Below are 14,249 nucleotides of genomic sequence, written 5' to 3' on the forward strand. Positions count from 1 at the left end.
ATCAAAATTAAAAATGTTTACTCTCTTAAAGTCATGGTTAAAAAGTGAAAAGTCAGGCTGGGCGTGGTGGCTCACGCCTGTAATCCCAGCACTTTGGGAGGCCGAGCAGGTGGATCACGAGGTCAAGAGATCAAGACCGTCCTGGCTAACACGGTGAAACCCCGTCTCTACTAAAAATACAAAAAAATTAGCTGGGTGTGGTGGCAAGCAGCTGTAGTCCCAGCTACTCGGAAGGCTGAGGCCGGGGAATGGAATGAACCCGGGAGACGGAGCTTGCAGAGCCAAGATGGCGCCACTGCACTCCAGCCTGGGCGATGGAGCAAGACTCTGTCTCAAAAAAAGAAAAAAAACGAAAAACTGAAAAGGCAAGCCAAAAACTAGGAGATGATAATCGCAAAACTTATATCTTATAAAGGACTTATATCCTGAATATATTACTTACAATTCAATAAAGTGACTCAGCAAAAACAAATGAGTAAATATTCGAACAGTCACTTTACCAAAGAACATATACAGATAGCAAGTAAACACCTGAAAAGATGCTCGGTATCTTTAGTCATTATGGAAATGCAAATTAAATCCAGGAATTAATATTATACACTCTCTTGAATGGTAAAAAATCAAGACTGACAACATCAAGTGTTGCATGAATATGAAGTAACCGAAACTCTCATATGATTGCCGGGAGAAATGCAAGAGTATTCCAGCTTTGGAAAAGAATCTTGTGAAGTTTCTTATAAAGTTAAAAATATATTTATCAGGCCAGGCATGGTGGCTCACTCCTGTAATTTCAGCACTTTGGGAGGCTGAGGCAAGTGGATCACAAGGGTTCGAGACCAGCCTGGCCAACATAGCAAAACCCTGTCTCTACTAAAAATAAAGGCTGCAGTGAGCCGAGATCGAGGCACTGCACTCCAGCCTGAGCAACAGAGTGAGACTCCATCTCAAAGAAACAGAAAAAAAAGGAATATATATATATATATATATATATAATAGCCCAGCAATGCCATTCCTTGAGTATTAAGATAAACAAAAATCTACATCCATCTTGAAAATGACAGAAGTAGATTTTAAGTGTCCTCACCACAAAAAATGGAAAGTATGTGAGGTAATGTGATAAGTATGTCAGTTTAGTTATTTCAACGTAGTCATTCCACAATGTATACATATTTCAAAACGTGGTACATGATAAATTTACACAATTTTTCTTTGTCAATTTAAATAATTACCTAAAAAGAAAATCCACACCCAGATAAAGAAGTGAACATAAATTTTCACAGGAGCTTTATTCTTAATAGCCCAAAACTGGAAACAATTCCATGTTCATGAATGGGTGAGTGAATAAACAAACTATGGCATAGCCATCAGAAACATTAGGCTAAAGGAGAGAAATCAGACACAGACCATATGCTTTATGATGATACTGATATGAAATTCTAGAAAAGTCAAAACTTTAGTGACAGAAAGCAGACTGGCAGGGTTCAGGAGTGGGAGGAGGGGATTGACTGCAAAGAACCATGCAGGAACCTGGGGAGTGATGGAAAGAGTCTATGACTTACTCGTTTAGGTAGTTGTAGTACTGTCTGTCAAAACTCATTGAGCTGTGCACATAAAATTGCTGAATTTGATACATATGAGTTATACCTCAATAAAGAAAATAAGAGGCCAAGCTCAGTGGCTCAGCCTGTAGTCCCAGCACTTTGGGAGGCTGAGGCAGGTGGATCACTAGGTCAGGAGTTCGAGACCAGCCTGGCCAATATGGTGAAACCCCGTCTCTACTAAAAAATGCAAAAATTAGCTGGGCGTGGTGGCGCACACCTGTAGTCCCAGCTACTCAGGAGGCTGAGACAGGAGAATTGCTGGAACCCAGGAGGTGGAGGTTGCAGTGAGCCGAGATCACACCACTGCACTCCAGCCCAGGCAACAGAGTGAGATTCCATCTAAAAAAAAAAGAAAAGAAAAGAAAGAAAATAGAATTAGCACTAGCAACAAAAATATAAGGTACTAGGAATTAATGTAATGAAATGCAAAAACCTTCATGAAGAAAATGATAAGATTGTGTTGAAAGAATTGGCAGGGACAGTTAATACCCAGCAAAGATTGCAGGTGATCTCCCACACAGCACAGCCTCCTCTGCAGTTACGCTGTGGCCTTGTGACAATGGAATATAAGAGCAAGTGATGTTCACTGCTGAGAGATGTAGTTCAGATGCGGGAATCTCATCTAGTTGTCTCTTCTTCTCCCACAATGATCTTGGAGAATGGGGGTTCAGTTCAAGTTGGTATCAGTGAGGAAAATGCTGCCTGGGCTGCACAGGACTTTACCCAAGCTGGAATAAACCTGTATTGTCTTAAACCTTGAAATTTGTGGCTTTTTCTGTTGGGGCTGTTTGTGCTCATTAATACCAAAGACATTAAAGAAGACCCAAATGTGGGAAGTTATACCCTGTTCATCCATGGGAATACACATTTCCGCAACAATGTCAATGTAATTTCAATCAGAAGCCCACTGGACTCTTCATGTACCTCAACAGATTCTAAAATGTCTGTGGTAGTGCAAAGAGACTGGAGTAGCCAAGACATTCCCTAAGAAAAAGCTGGGGGGCCGGGCGCGGTGGCTCATGCCTGTAATCCCTGCACTTTTGGAGGCCGAGGCAGGTGGATCACCTGAGATCAGGAGCTTGAGACCAGCCTGGCCAACATGGTGAAAACCCGTCTCTACTAAAAATACAAAAAAACTAGCCAGGCATGGTGGTGGGTGCCTGTAGTCCCAGCTACTCAGGAGGCTGAGGTAGGAGAATCGCTTAAACCTGGGAGGCGGAGGTTGCAGTGAGCTGAGATCACACCATTGCACTCCAGCCTGGGTGACAAGAGCAAGATTCCATCTGAAAAAAGAAGAAGAAGAAGAAGAAGAAGAAGAAGGTGGGGGACTTACTCTATATCAACATACTTTATAAAGCTAGTGTAACTAAGACAATTGACTGTTTGAATGGGGATAGACAAATAAGCTAATAGTACAGAATAGAGAGCCTCGACACAGACCCAGATATGATAGAGACGTGACGTTGTATTGCATATTAATCAAGCCTCATTCAAGAAACAATGTATGAAAAATTGGTTATCCATATGCGGCAAAAAAGAAATTGAACTACGCCTTCACACCACACCAAAGTCAAGTAGAGTAAGGACTTAAATGTGAAAAGCAAAACTTCACTTCTAGAAAGAATATAGAACACATCTTTACAACATCAGGGTAAGATAGGTTTCTTAAGCAAAAAAGGCACTAAGGAAGTACTAGACATTAAATATATATATATATATATATATATATATATAGCCAAAATTGACCTCATTAAAGTGTAAAGCTTCGTTTATCAAGGAACACCCCTCCAAAAAAAGCAAAAATACAAACCATAAACAGATATTTGCAATAAATATAGTGGACAAAGGATTTAGTTTTCCAAAAAGATGTGTAAAATTCTGACAATTCAATAAAAAGACAATAGAAAATTGATCAAAATATGTGAATAAATATTTCTCAGAAAAGGAAACACAAACAGCAAATGAATATACGAACAAGCATCCAACCTTACTGGTAATTGGGGATTTGCACATTAAAACACACGTAGATATGACTAGATTGGGAAAAATAAGAAAGCCTGATGATTCCAATTGTTGGCAAGAATATGAAGCAAGAGCAATTCTCATACTCTGCAGGTGGGAGTGGAAATTGTTAGAACCACTTAAAACAGCTTGGCATTATCTTGTAAAGTGAAGATTAATTTACTCTGTGAGTCAGTTATTCCACTCCTAGATATAGAGCCTAGAGATCCTTTTACCATGTTTTTCAGGAGCCACAAACAAGAACGTTTGTCGCAGCCGTCCTGTTAATCACAGGAATGAAAACTGACTGAAATGTCTATGTTCGGAAGAACACATATGTAAATGGTGGACGATTCATATACCGGAATGCTATACAGCAATGAAAATGAACTATCCATGCATTGACAGGATCTCAAAATTACAGTATTGAATGAAAAAAACCCAAATTATTAAAGAATGCATGCAGCATACCATTTATGCAAAGTTTTAAAATTACAAATATATTCAGTGGTGTATGAAGATGGTGGGTATGGCCCACCCCTAATGCAGGTAATAAAAAGGCCCACTGTTTGTAAAGAAAAGAATAATAAAACTGACCAAAATCTGATTTTTATTGTCACCATACATCAGCAATTCTGGACAATATTATTGATAAAAATTCTTGCCAGAAAGGCAGCTACTTCCAATCTCCACTCCCCACCTTGGTGTGCAACTGAATACATTCTTTAGAGTCATTTGTTTCTATAGAAAGAGTATCATGAAAAGTAATGATAAAATTCAGGTGAGAGGTTTTCCATGGAGGGAGCGAGAGGGACACACTTGGGCAACAGCATAGATGCCTTCAAAGGTATTCCTTATGCTCCATTCCTTATGTTCCATTCCTTAAACTGAGTGATTGGTACATGGCTGTTGATATTATTTTTTATATCTGATTTACATAATGTATCTCTTCAGTAGGTACGAAATATTCCACCCTCAAGAGAAAGAAAATTAAAGCAGCAAAATCAACAAGGGGGGCAGGTGGAGGAGAAGGTATGCTTTGTAGTGCACTGGAAGCTGCAAACCCAAGAAAGAATAAAAGGGCCGTGGTCAGTCAGAAGAAAATGAGGGACCCTGGAGCAGCTGCCCAGGCCGAGGCTCAGGGCATGCGGGGGCCTGAATTGGGGTAGGGGAACTCTGGGAAGCTTTTGCTTCCAGGCTGGGGAAGCCACAGGCCTAGGTGAGGTTAACCCCAGGAAGTGCATCTGGAGTGAGAAGACGGGGGCCAAGGCCAGAGGCCCAGGGAGCACCAACCTTTTGGGAGAAAGAAGAGCCCTTCAAGCTGAGGCTGAGCTTGAGAAAGGTGAAGCAGTGAGCAGAGGATGGGGTCCCATGTGCTGAGGAGGGCCTGGTGGAGGAGGTCACACCCTGCTAAGAGGACAGCAGGACACCGGCTGGGAAGGAGGCCCTGGATTTCACAATGTGGGCAGGTGAATTCATCAGAAATTGTCAGAGCCATGCGGTGGAGGAGGAAATGAGGACAGGGAGGGGACACAGCTCTCCGGTGGGAAGAGTGAGGAGTAGCGGCTGGGAAGAGACGTGGAGTCCAGGTAGGGATCTTACGCATCTTTCAATTGTCCCTTTAAAATCCCAGTCGGGTTTAGCCCCACTAGGGAGAAAAAGTGCCTTCAGGCCTTCCCACAGCGCCAGCAGCACGAGCACAGCAGGTGTCCCTTGGGGCTGACACATAGGGTGCTCGTGGTGGGGTGGAGGAGCTGTCTGCCCCTGTGCTGGGAGCATTCTATCACTGACACTGTCTGAATTGCTGGTACATGGTGATCAGAGGAAGCAAACTGACATTTAGTCACTTTTACCGTCTTTTAAAAATTCTCTACAGTTAACACACCCTTTGTTGCCTGCACCAGGGACAGACAGCTCCTACCGCCAGCCCTTGCTAAGGCTCTAGTGGGACGAGACCAGATTGAGTCCCCGGCACCTGGGTGTGCAGCCCCGCTCCTTTCTTCTAGCTGACGGGGCTGGCAAATTCCTGCCTCTCTGAGCCCCTTTCCCTTTGGCTCACTGTAACTGAGGGAAATTCTGACCTCTGGGGTGGTTGGGCAGATGACAGCAAAGGAAAGACCCAGGGCCTAGCGCACAGGAGGTACTTACTAGGTGTCCTTCCCGCATCAGGGAACAGAGGAGACAGTGACTGAGGACCCCGCAGCGAATGCCCCACCCGCACAGGCTTCCTCTCAGCGGGGCCTGTCCCCACTGCTTCCCCACAGCCCCAGAGGCCAGGCCTCAGCCATTCAGATGCGGGGGAGGTGATCGCAGCACAGGGCCGCGCCCTGCCTCTGCCACTCCCGGGGTCCCCAAGAAAGCACCAACGCCTGGCCGCAGGGGGCAGTTGTCACGGGGACGCCAGGGCCCGCTGAGCCGCCTCCTTAGCAACGGGACTCCCAGGCCAGTTGCCATGGAAACAGCATCCCCTGGCAAGCGGTGATGGGGAACGGCTGGGTTTCCTGCCCTTTTCCGAGGACTTTCCCCTCCTAGGGCGGGAGACACGGCACTCCCTATACCGGCGGGAGCTGCGGGGACTTGGTTTTTCCAGTCGCCCGTCGCCACCCCAGGAGGGGGCCTCTGCCCGACCCTGCGAAGTCCCAGGGCCTGGAGGAACCCTCTGGAGACAGGGGTGGGGAAGGGGGCCACCCGGGGACCAGGCCTAGCCCCGAACAGGCACAGCAGTGGGAAGTCCGTGCCCTGCCTCCTTCCAGAGGCCCCACATGCTGCCTCTGCCCTCGGGCCCCCACCAACCCACACAGGAGCCCAGCGCTGTTCCCCTACCCCTCGGCCACCCTCTGATGCCCTCCCCCTTGCCCAGTCACCTTGTGTCTCCAGCCACCCTCCCACTTCTGAGAGCTTACCTAAGACGGCATCCCCCTCTATCTAGCTGGATGGAGCCCAGGTGCACATTCACCACCCTCCTCCTCAGCCAGCCCTGGCAGTGGGGGTTGGGAAGGGTCTCACACCTCCCCCACTCCTGCGTTTCTCCCCTCCACTAGCAAAGCACACATGCCCACTCGCTCTCACCCTCCTCCTTAATGATTCTCACCAGTCCATAAGCACGTGCACACCTGTGTCCATAGCCAGGCCTTGCACATCCCCCGTGCACACCTCTATGCACAGAACACAGCTCCATGCTCTTGCAGGCATAGGTTTGCACATACACAAGTGCCCTCTGGGCCATGTCCCCTGCCTTCCACACCCGAGTTCCCAAGACTCCAGGATTTCCCAATGACCTCACCCCCACCCCTATCCCTGGCCCCTAGAAGAAGGTAGCATCTACTGGAATTTTTTTTATTTAAATAAAATATACAATACGGCGCATTTACCGGTTTCTGTTTTAAAAGTGGATTTGAAAATTCCTTGTAGGTGACTGGGTGTGGGAGGGCCCATTGCCTGCACCTGTCTGTCCCAGTCTCTGCAGAGTGGCCAGGTTGGGTCAGAGCTATTATAAAATGCATGTGTGTGTAAGTAGAGAAGAGGGTGGTTAGGCCAGGCTCTGATGGCAAGGGGGCTCCTCATGGCCCTGGACCCTCCACCTTCACCCCTGCTGCCTCCAGGACAAGACTGTGGGTTTGGATCAAGTCCTGCTGCCTCTCAGAGCTGCCTTCCTTAAGGGGAAGGGGTGTGTGCAGAACTCAGGTTGAGGCTAAGTCCTTCCAGTTCTCAGAACTCCTGAGCCAGCACAGTAGAGACCAGTACTAGGCGGTGTCTAGTCTTTACCTAAGATCCCAGGAACCTTCACCCACTTCTCTCCTGGAGTACTGCCTCCCACTCCCTGCAGCCCATCTATGGAGAAATCAGTTTGTCTCACATCCCAGGATAGCTCAAGGCAAAACCCGATCTTGCCAACATTCTGGCTTGGAGCATGGAAGGTTCTGGATGGATAATGTGGGACCAGCCCTTCTCATTATTTGGGGATTGCAGCCATACCTGCTCTGGCCCTATAGGCAAGGGCAGACCCCTGACCTTGGCTCTGGCAAGATCCCATCTGGGAGGAGGGAGGATGGTGCCTCCAAAGGCATCTGAGCTGCTTTCTCCTTCCCGCAATCTGGAACCTGCTTATGGCTCCTAGTTGCCAGGACTAAGCCCAGACAATCCCTTACCCTATCACCCAAGGCCGTCCCTCTGACCCCTCAGCCTGGGGATCCCCTCCCAAAGCCCTGATCCACCACTCCACATCCACCTCAGGAATCTCCCCACCATACACTCCATCCCACCCACCATTCCCTCCCTCTCCCCCTGTTGAAGTCTTCCCACTTCTCAAGGCCTGGCTCCCACCCACCTCTGGCCACACACCTTCCTTGGGCCCTTAGGGAGGCCCAGCCACCTCCTGAGTCCTGAGATTTTAAGTCTTGGAGCCCTCAGCCAAAGCTCCCTGGGCTCTCACATAGTTTGCTGGAGCAATGGGCTGGGCATATGAGGGGCAGAAAAAATGTGATTTATTGAGCACCTACCATGGTATGTGCCAGACACTGGGCTGGGCATTTCACATATAGATTTTTCTCATCTGGTCCTCATAGGTCCTTGTGAGGCAGTACCATAATTATTCCCATTTTACAAATGAGGTGACAGAAAGGTCAGATAACTTGCCCAAGATCATACAGCTAAGAAGTGGCAGGGCTGGGATTCAAACCCAGGCCTGACTGCTGCCAAAATCTGGTGTCTTCCTTCTGTACCATGCTTGGGGACCATCTACCTCAGCCCCCCCTCAACAGTTTTCTGATGGAAGGAACACAGACTTGGGCCTCAAGCAGGCGTGGACTCGAACCTCAAATCAGTCCCCACTCTGCCACTCCTAGTTACATGATTCTGGAAAAATTACCCAAAACTGTTTCTTCCTCTGCTAAATGGGGAGAATCAAAGTACCCACCCCATGGTCTTTGTGAAACTGAAGGAGTTAATGTGTGTAAAGTGCGAAACCAGTGCTTGGCACAGAGCAGACTCAATAAACAGAAGTTCCCCTCACCTCCCACTGTACAGATGGGCAAACTGACAGCCCCAGAGGTGGCGGTGTGTGCTTGAGGCCCTAGGAAAGGGGAGTCTTCCACTTCCGTGTGGTGAGAGGTCAGGCTGGGACTGGCTTTGAGACCAGAGATGGGGAGAGAGGGGGCCTGCTGCGAAGTCCTGGGGTCCTCTTCCCTGAGGACTAGAGAGAGAACGTCCCTAGACCATGCAGTGCACAGCCTGCGGGCCAAGGTGGGTTGCTGGGTGTAAGGTGACCTGGGCATCCTGTCAACATGGGATTAAACTAGACCGCACACGTGTGCGCACATGTGAGTGGCTATCTACATGGCTCTACAGAGTGCTACATAGCTATACATATACACATCTTACATACATATACATATACATATTCATATACAGATCTTGCTACATTTACAGTAGAAAAAATGCTAGGCCCTCAGGGCCCTGGCCCTTTTCTCCCAAGGTCGCAGGCATCTGAGGCTCCCCAGGGCATACCCCAGGGCAGCCCCTTTCTGGGGGCAGAGTGGAGCTCCAAGTTACAGCTCACGGGCTGATGGCAGCTGTTTCTCTAAATGAACACAATGACACATCTGCTCTAAGAACCGCCAACACTGGCCACTCCCACCCCTGCCCAGCCCCGGAGACCCCATCTGCCTTTCTCGGGCTTTTGCATTTGGGACCTGCCTGCTCCCTCCTCCCTCCCCCTCCCTCCCTCTAGTGCTGAGTATTAAAATAGTCTATAAAAGCAAGTGACCAAAAATCTATAGCTCTAAGAATACCTGGTTATTTTCTGCTGTCTTTTGTTTTTCTGGTGTGTGTGGTTTTTTAAATAATTATTACTGTTATTGGTATATCTCCTAATCACAGTTAAACCTGAAGGAAGAAGGAAGGGAGAGAAAAGAAGAAAGAAGAGGGAAGGAAGGGCCCAGCTCATAGATTGGACGGCAGTTTGGAGCGCACTGGCTCAGGCCTGGCCCCAGGTTCCCTCTGGGGTCCAGCAGTCAGAGGGGGCCCCCCAGAAGAGGTGGCTCTTGCCCCAAACAAAGACAGAGGGGGTGGCAAAGAACCTGAGGATGTCTTCCGAGGCAGAGTGACGTGTTGGCCGGGGATGGCACCATAGGGCCTCCCAGGGGGACCGAGGCCCCCGCTGCTCCCACTGCCCCCGCTGCCACCCCCAGCCCTGGGGAAGAGCGGGAAGGCAGCCATGGACTCCCCTGAGGAGTGCGGGGAGGCTCTGCGGAGAGTCTGCGCCCCGTCCTGAGGCAGGGCTGGCTGAGACGCGGAGATGAGCTTGAGGTCCTGGGTGAGGCGGCCGGGGGTGAGCGGGGGCGTGCCCCGGCGCTGGGGGACCTGGGGTGGTGGGGGGCTGGATGCAGGTGGCAGGAGCAAGGATCCGTGGGAGCCAGAGGCCCGGGGCGGGGCACTCGGGAAGGTTCTTGGGGGGCCTGGGCTGTGGCCAGGGGGGCTGAGACCTCCTCGGGGAGTAAAGCCTACAGGGGAAGCCCCCCCAGAGGCCCCTGCCACAAGGGACAGCGGCTCAGGCTGCCGTGGGGGTGTCTCTGGCGTGCTCAGTGGGCCAGTGGCCAGACCTAGGGACAACTCCCCGGGAGGCTGGCCCAGCTGCCCGGGGCTAGATGACGGGGATCTGGATGAGGGTGGGGGTGGCAGGAAGTGCTCCGGGAGTCCCAGGCCTCCCCGGGCCCCGGGTGGCGCGGGAGGTGGCTGGGCAGCCTGCGGGGAGCGGGCGCCTGGCTGCAGCGGGGTAAGCAGGGGAGAGTCGGAGGAGGACAGGGAGCCACCCAGCGCCTTGTGGAAGTGGCCAAACCCGGCTATGGTGGTGGCGGCTGCGCCAGCTGATGGTGTGGGAGCCGAGGGGGAGCCACAGGCCCCGGGGGGTGGGGAGGAGCTGGATGAGGGCAGGAGTGGGCTCAGTCCAGCGGGGGCAGAGAATCCAGCCAGCTGTTGGATGTGGAAGGAGGATGAAGACGGCGTGTCCACCTGGGACGGGCTGCTGGCGGGCGAGGCGGAGCCCAGCGCAGAAGGGATCAGGGACTGCAGCCGTTTCAGGTGCCTTGGTGTCTGCCCGGCACCGAGGTTGCCCAGCCCAGATCCTGGGGGAGGGCGGAAGATGGCAGCAGGCAGGCGAGGGTGGTGGGTGAGGGCTATGGCCACAGAAGTGGTGGCAGCGGCAGCCTGCAGTGGTGCCTGGATCAGCGGGGTCCAGATGACGGGCGTGGGGGTTGGGGTGGCAGAGGCAGCAGCCTGGACGCGGTGCGCGCAGTGGGCCATCTCCCGGTCATGCTGCACAATCTGCTGGATGATCTCATTCTCCTGGTAGTTGAAGACGCCGGAGTTGAGGTCGTGCTGGACTTTGTGGAGGAGGATGGAGTTCTTCTTGCCTGGACCACAGAACAAGAACAGGCACTCAGGGCAGAGCGGGGAAGAAGATCAGGTGCAGACCTGGCTTAGGCATAAAGGAGCCCTGCCCTCCTCCCCCAACGCCCCCCACCTGCCCCGCCTGTGGCCCCTCCCCCTCACCAATGCGGTCCAGGCGGTCCAGCGCCACGGTCTCGAAGGCCCTTCGCATCATGGGGTACTCCTCCAGCACCTCATTGAAGTTGTCCACGCTCAGCGAGTAGAGGCGGCAGTAGGTGTCGGCCCTCACGCTGGCTGTGCGCCGGCCCCGGGTCAGCAGGCAGATCTCTGCCAGAGCATCAGGACTCAGGATGAGACATGCACAGCCCGCCCAGGCCAGGGGGACTGCCCACCCTGACCTTGGCCCTGACTGCCTGGCACAGAAGCCTTGGCAGGCTCACAAGGCCCTGCCCCCAGACTGCGGCCACACTGGATGCCTCTTCCCCACCAAATGGGGGCTGGACAGACTTTCCCATCTTTGGGACATACCCTCTGCTCTGGACTAAATGTGTTCCCCCAAAATTTATATGTTGAACCCCTAATCCCAGCATGATGGTATTTGGAGGTGGGGCCTAGGGAGGTGATTAGATCACGAGGGTGGAGCCCTCGTGGATGGAATTAGTGCCTTTTTAGGAGGAGGCCGGGGAGCTGGCTCATCCTCCTTCTGCCACATGAGGACACAGCGAGAAGTCAGCAGTGCAGCCCAGAAGAGGGCCCTCACCAGCCCCGACCATGCTGGCCCCCTCAGCTCAGATGGCCAGCCTCCAGAACCATGACACATACATTTCTGCAGTTTACAAGTCACCCAGTCTGCGGCACTTTTGTTACAAGAACCCAGACTGACTAAGACACCCCTACCCTGGGCTCACAGACACCTCCCTCCAGGCTGTGGCCAAGAAGGGTGCTCACTGCCTCTGTCCCCTCGGTATCTCCCCAGCCCAGCCCCTGGGAGCAGCTGCCCTGTCCCCCAGGGCCCAGGGCTGCCTCACCTCCAAAGTAGGAGCCGTCGGCCAGCTTGGTCTCCTTGTTGCCCTTGGTGAGCACGCTGACCACGCCATGCTGGATGAAGTACATCTTCTTGCCAATGGTGCCTTCCCGGATGATGTAGTCCCCAGGCTGGAAGACCTCGAAACGCAGCTTGGTCAGCATGGACGTCACGAAGTTGGGGTCCGCATTGGCAAACAGTGGCATGGAGGCCACCAGCTTCCGGCAGTTAAAGTTGATGATCTCCTGCCGGACAGGGTGGATTGGGACACGGGAAAGAGGAGGTGAGGGGAGCTGGCTGCCAGGAAGGCCTGGCTCCCCTCCCCGCCGGGCCGCCGCACAGCTCACCTCCCGCAGGGGCTCGCTCAGCTCGCCCAGGATGCTCTCCTCGTCGAACATCTTGCCCTGGTAGCGGTGCTCGTAGTAGTCGTGGATGCGCTGCCGGGTGTCGGGCGGGAGCTTGTGAAAGGACATGTACTGCTCCACCTGCTTGTACTGAGGCCGGGAGAAGGGGGCGTCAGCTCCACCCCACCAGGGGGCGTCAGCAGCCAGCCCCACCACCTCGGCAGGCACCACATCCGGGCACCCACCCCGGGGGATTTCCTGGCTAAACTTGGTTCCTTGAGATCTGAGGTCTACAGTGTGGAAATGACCTCACTGTGCTCAAAACAACTGCCCGGGCTCCCAGCTGCTTGGCATGGAGGAGGGGCCCCCACCAGCATCTGCTCCTCACTGTGTTCAATACTAAGGAGGTGGGTGAGGGCGGCAGGGAATGTCCAAAGCCCAGTGACAGGACATCAACTGTATCTCCAGGGAGGTCGATCACGTTTCCTTGGAATGTTACACTGGGGACAGGGAGGCCTCACCGACTCTGCGGGGAAAGAAGCTGTTTCCTCCCAGCAGTGACAACTGGCACAGTCAGGAGGCAAGGGTGCGATGGATCAGAACGCTCAGAGGCAGAAGCAAGGATGCCTGGCTGCTCGATGCTATGAATCCAAACGCGGCCTCAGCTGAGACCCTGGGTCATTTCGTTGAGAGCAACTCCAGGTAAGGGAAAAGCAGGGTAGACTAATTTGAGGGGACCTTCAAATAGAGGCTCGGGTACAAAAGATTTGTGAGCCTCAGACCCTGGGGCTCAAACAAATAAGAAACGATCCTGCCTGCCCTCAGTGAGAGGAGTGGACATTGCTCCCACCATCCTAGATTGTGGGTGGACAGTGGGATTCCCAAGAGCAGGATGAGGGATGGGAGGTATTGATTAGGCAACAACACAGACTCCTCCTGGATGGGAAGTAGAGGAAGTCCCTATCACCCCAGCAGCAATCAGAAACAGGGCAGCCTGTTTGCATCTGTGTGTGCTCCAAAGAGGTGGGAACGCACAACTGCTGCACAGAAACACCCACGGGCAAATGAGGGCTGAGAAATGACATTTCCTAAACGTCTTCCAGCCACCCTGGCCTCTGACTGCTCCAAGTTATGCAAAGTCCCAGGGGACAGTGACTTCCTGGCTGGTTACAGGGGCGGAGGCAGCTGGAAAACCTGGAGCTGTGTTTTAGAGAGTCCCTCCCCTGACCCCCAGAGAACAGGTAGGGGTAGGGAGGCAGGGTCTGGACATGGGGCAGGAGTTAAAAGGTTGAAGTGGTCCAGGTGAGAGACAGACGTGGGGATGGAGAGGAGGGAAGACATTTAAGAGAAATTTATTGGGCAGACTTAGATATTAGCCAAAGGACAAACATTTTAAAGTCTCAAATGAAAAGCCACAGACGCCTTGACTCTGGCCCTAAAATAAACTCTGATGCATTTTCTTTTCTTTTTTTCTTTTTATTTATTTATTTATTTATTTATTTATTTATTTATTTGTTAAGACAGGGTCTCGTTGTGTTGCCTAGACTGGAGTGCAGTGATGTGAACACAGCTCACTGCAGCCTCAACCTCCTGGGCTCAAGCGATTCTCCCATCTCAGCCTCCTAAACAGCTGGCACTATAGGCACATGCCACCACACCTGGCTAATTTTTGTATTTTTAGTACAGACAGGGTTTTGCCATGTTGCCCAGGCTGCTCTTGAACTCCTGGGCTCAAGAAATCAGCTCGCTTCAGCCTCTCAAAGTGCTGGGATTGCAGGCATGAGCCATCATGCCCAGCCTCCCAGACGCTTTTTCTTTTTCTTTTTTTTTTTTTTTTTTTGAGATGGAGTCTCCCTCTGTTGCCCAGGCTGGGGTGCAGTGGTGCAATCTTGG

The 14,249-nt window shown here is 51.9% G+C and overlaps 1 protein-coding gene across 1 annotated transcript in view; it reads right to left on the reverse strand.

Annotated features, from left to right (window-relative positions):
• Window positions 1–6,924: 6,924 nt before the first annotated feature.
• Window positions 6,925–14,249, reverse strand: part of HCN4 (hyperpolarization activated cyclic nucleotide gated potassium channel 4) — a 49,467-nt gene continuing 42,142 nt past the window's right edge. Inside the window, exons 5-8 of the mRNA XM_034939102.3 lie at window positions 12,360–12,506; window positions 12,017–12,257; window positions 11,151–11,315; window positions 6,925–11,011 (exon numbers count right to left, since the gene is read on the reverse strand). Of these exons, the coding sequence (XP_034794993.2) occupies window positions 9,543–11,011; window positions 11,151–11,315; window positions 12,017–12,257; window positions 12,360–12,506 (2,022 nt within the window). The 3' untranslated portion in view covers window positions 6,925–9,542. The remainder of the gene's footprint in view (window positions 11,012–11,150; window positions 11,316–12,016; window positions 12,258–12,359; window positions 12,507–14,249) is intronic.

Source organism: Pan paniscus, chromosome 16 (genome assembly GCF_029289425.2).
Source record: "Pan paniscus chromosome 16, NHGRI_mPanPan1-v2.0_pri, whole genome shotgun sequence".
In the NCBI taxonomy this organism is placed as follows: domain Eukaryota; kingdom Metazoa; phylum Chordata; class Mammalia; order Primates; family Hominidae; genus Pan; species Pan paniscus.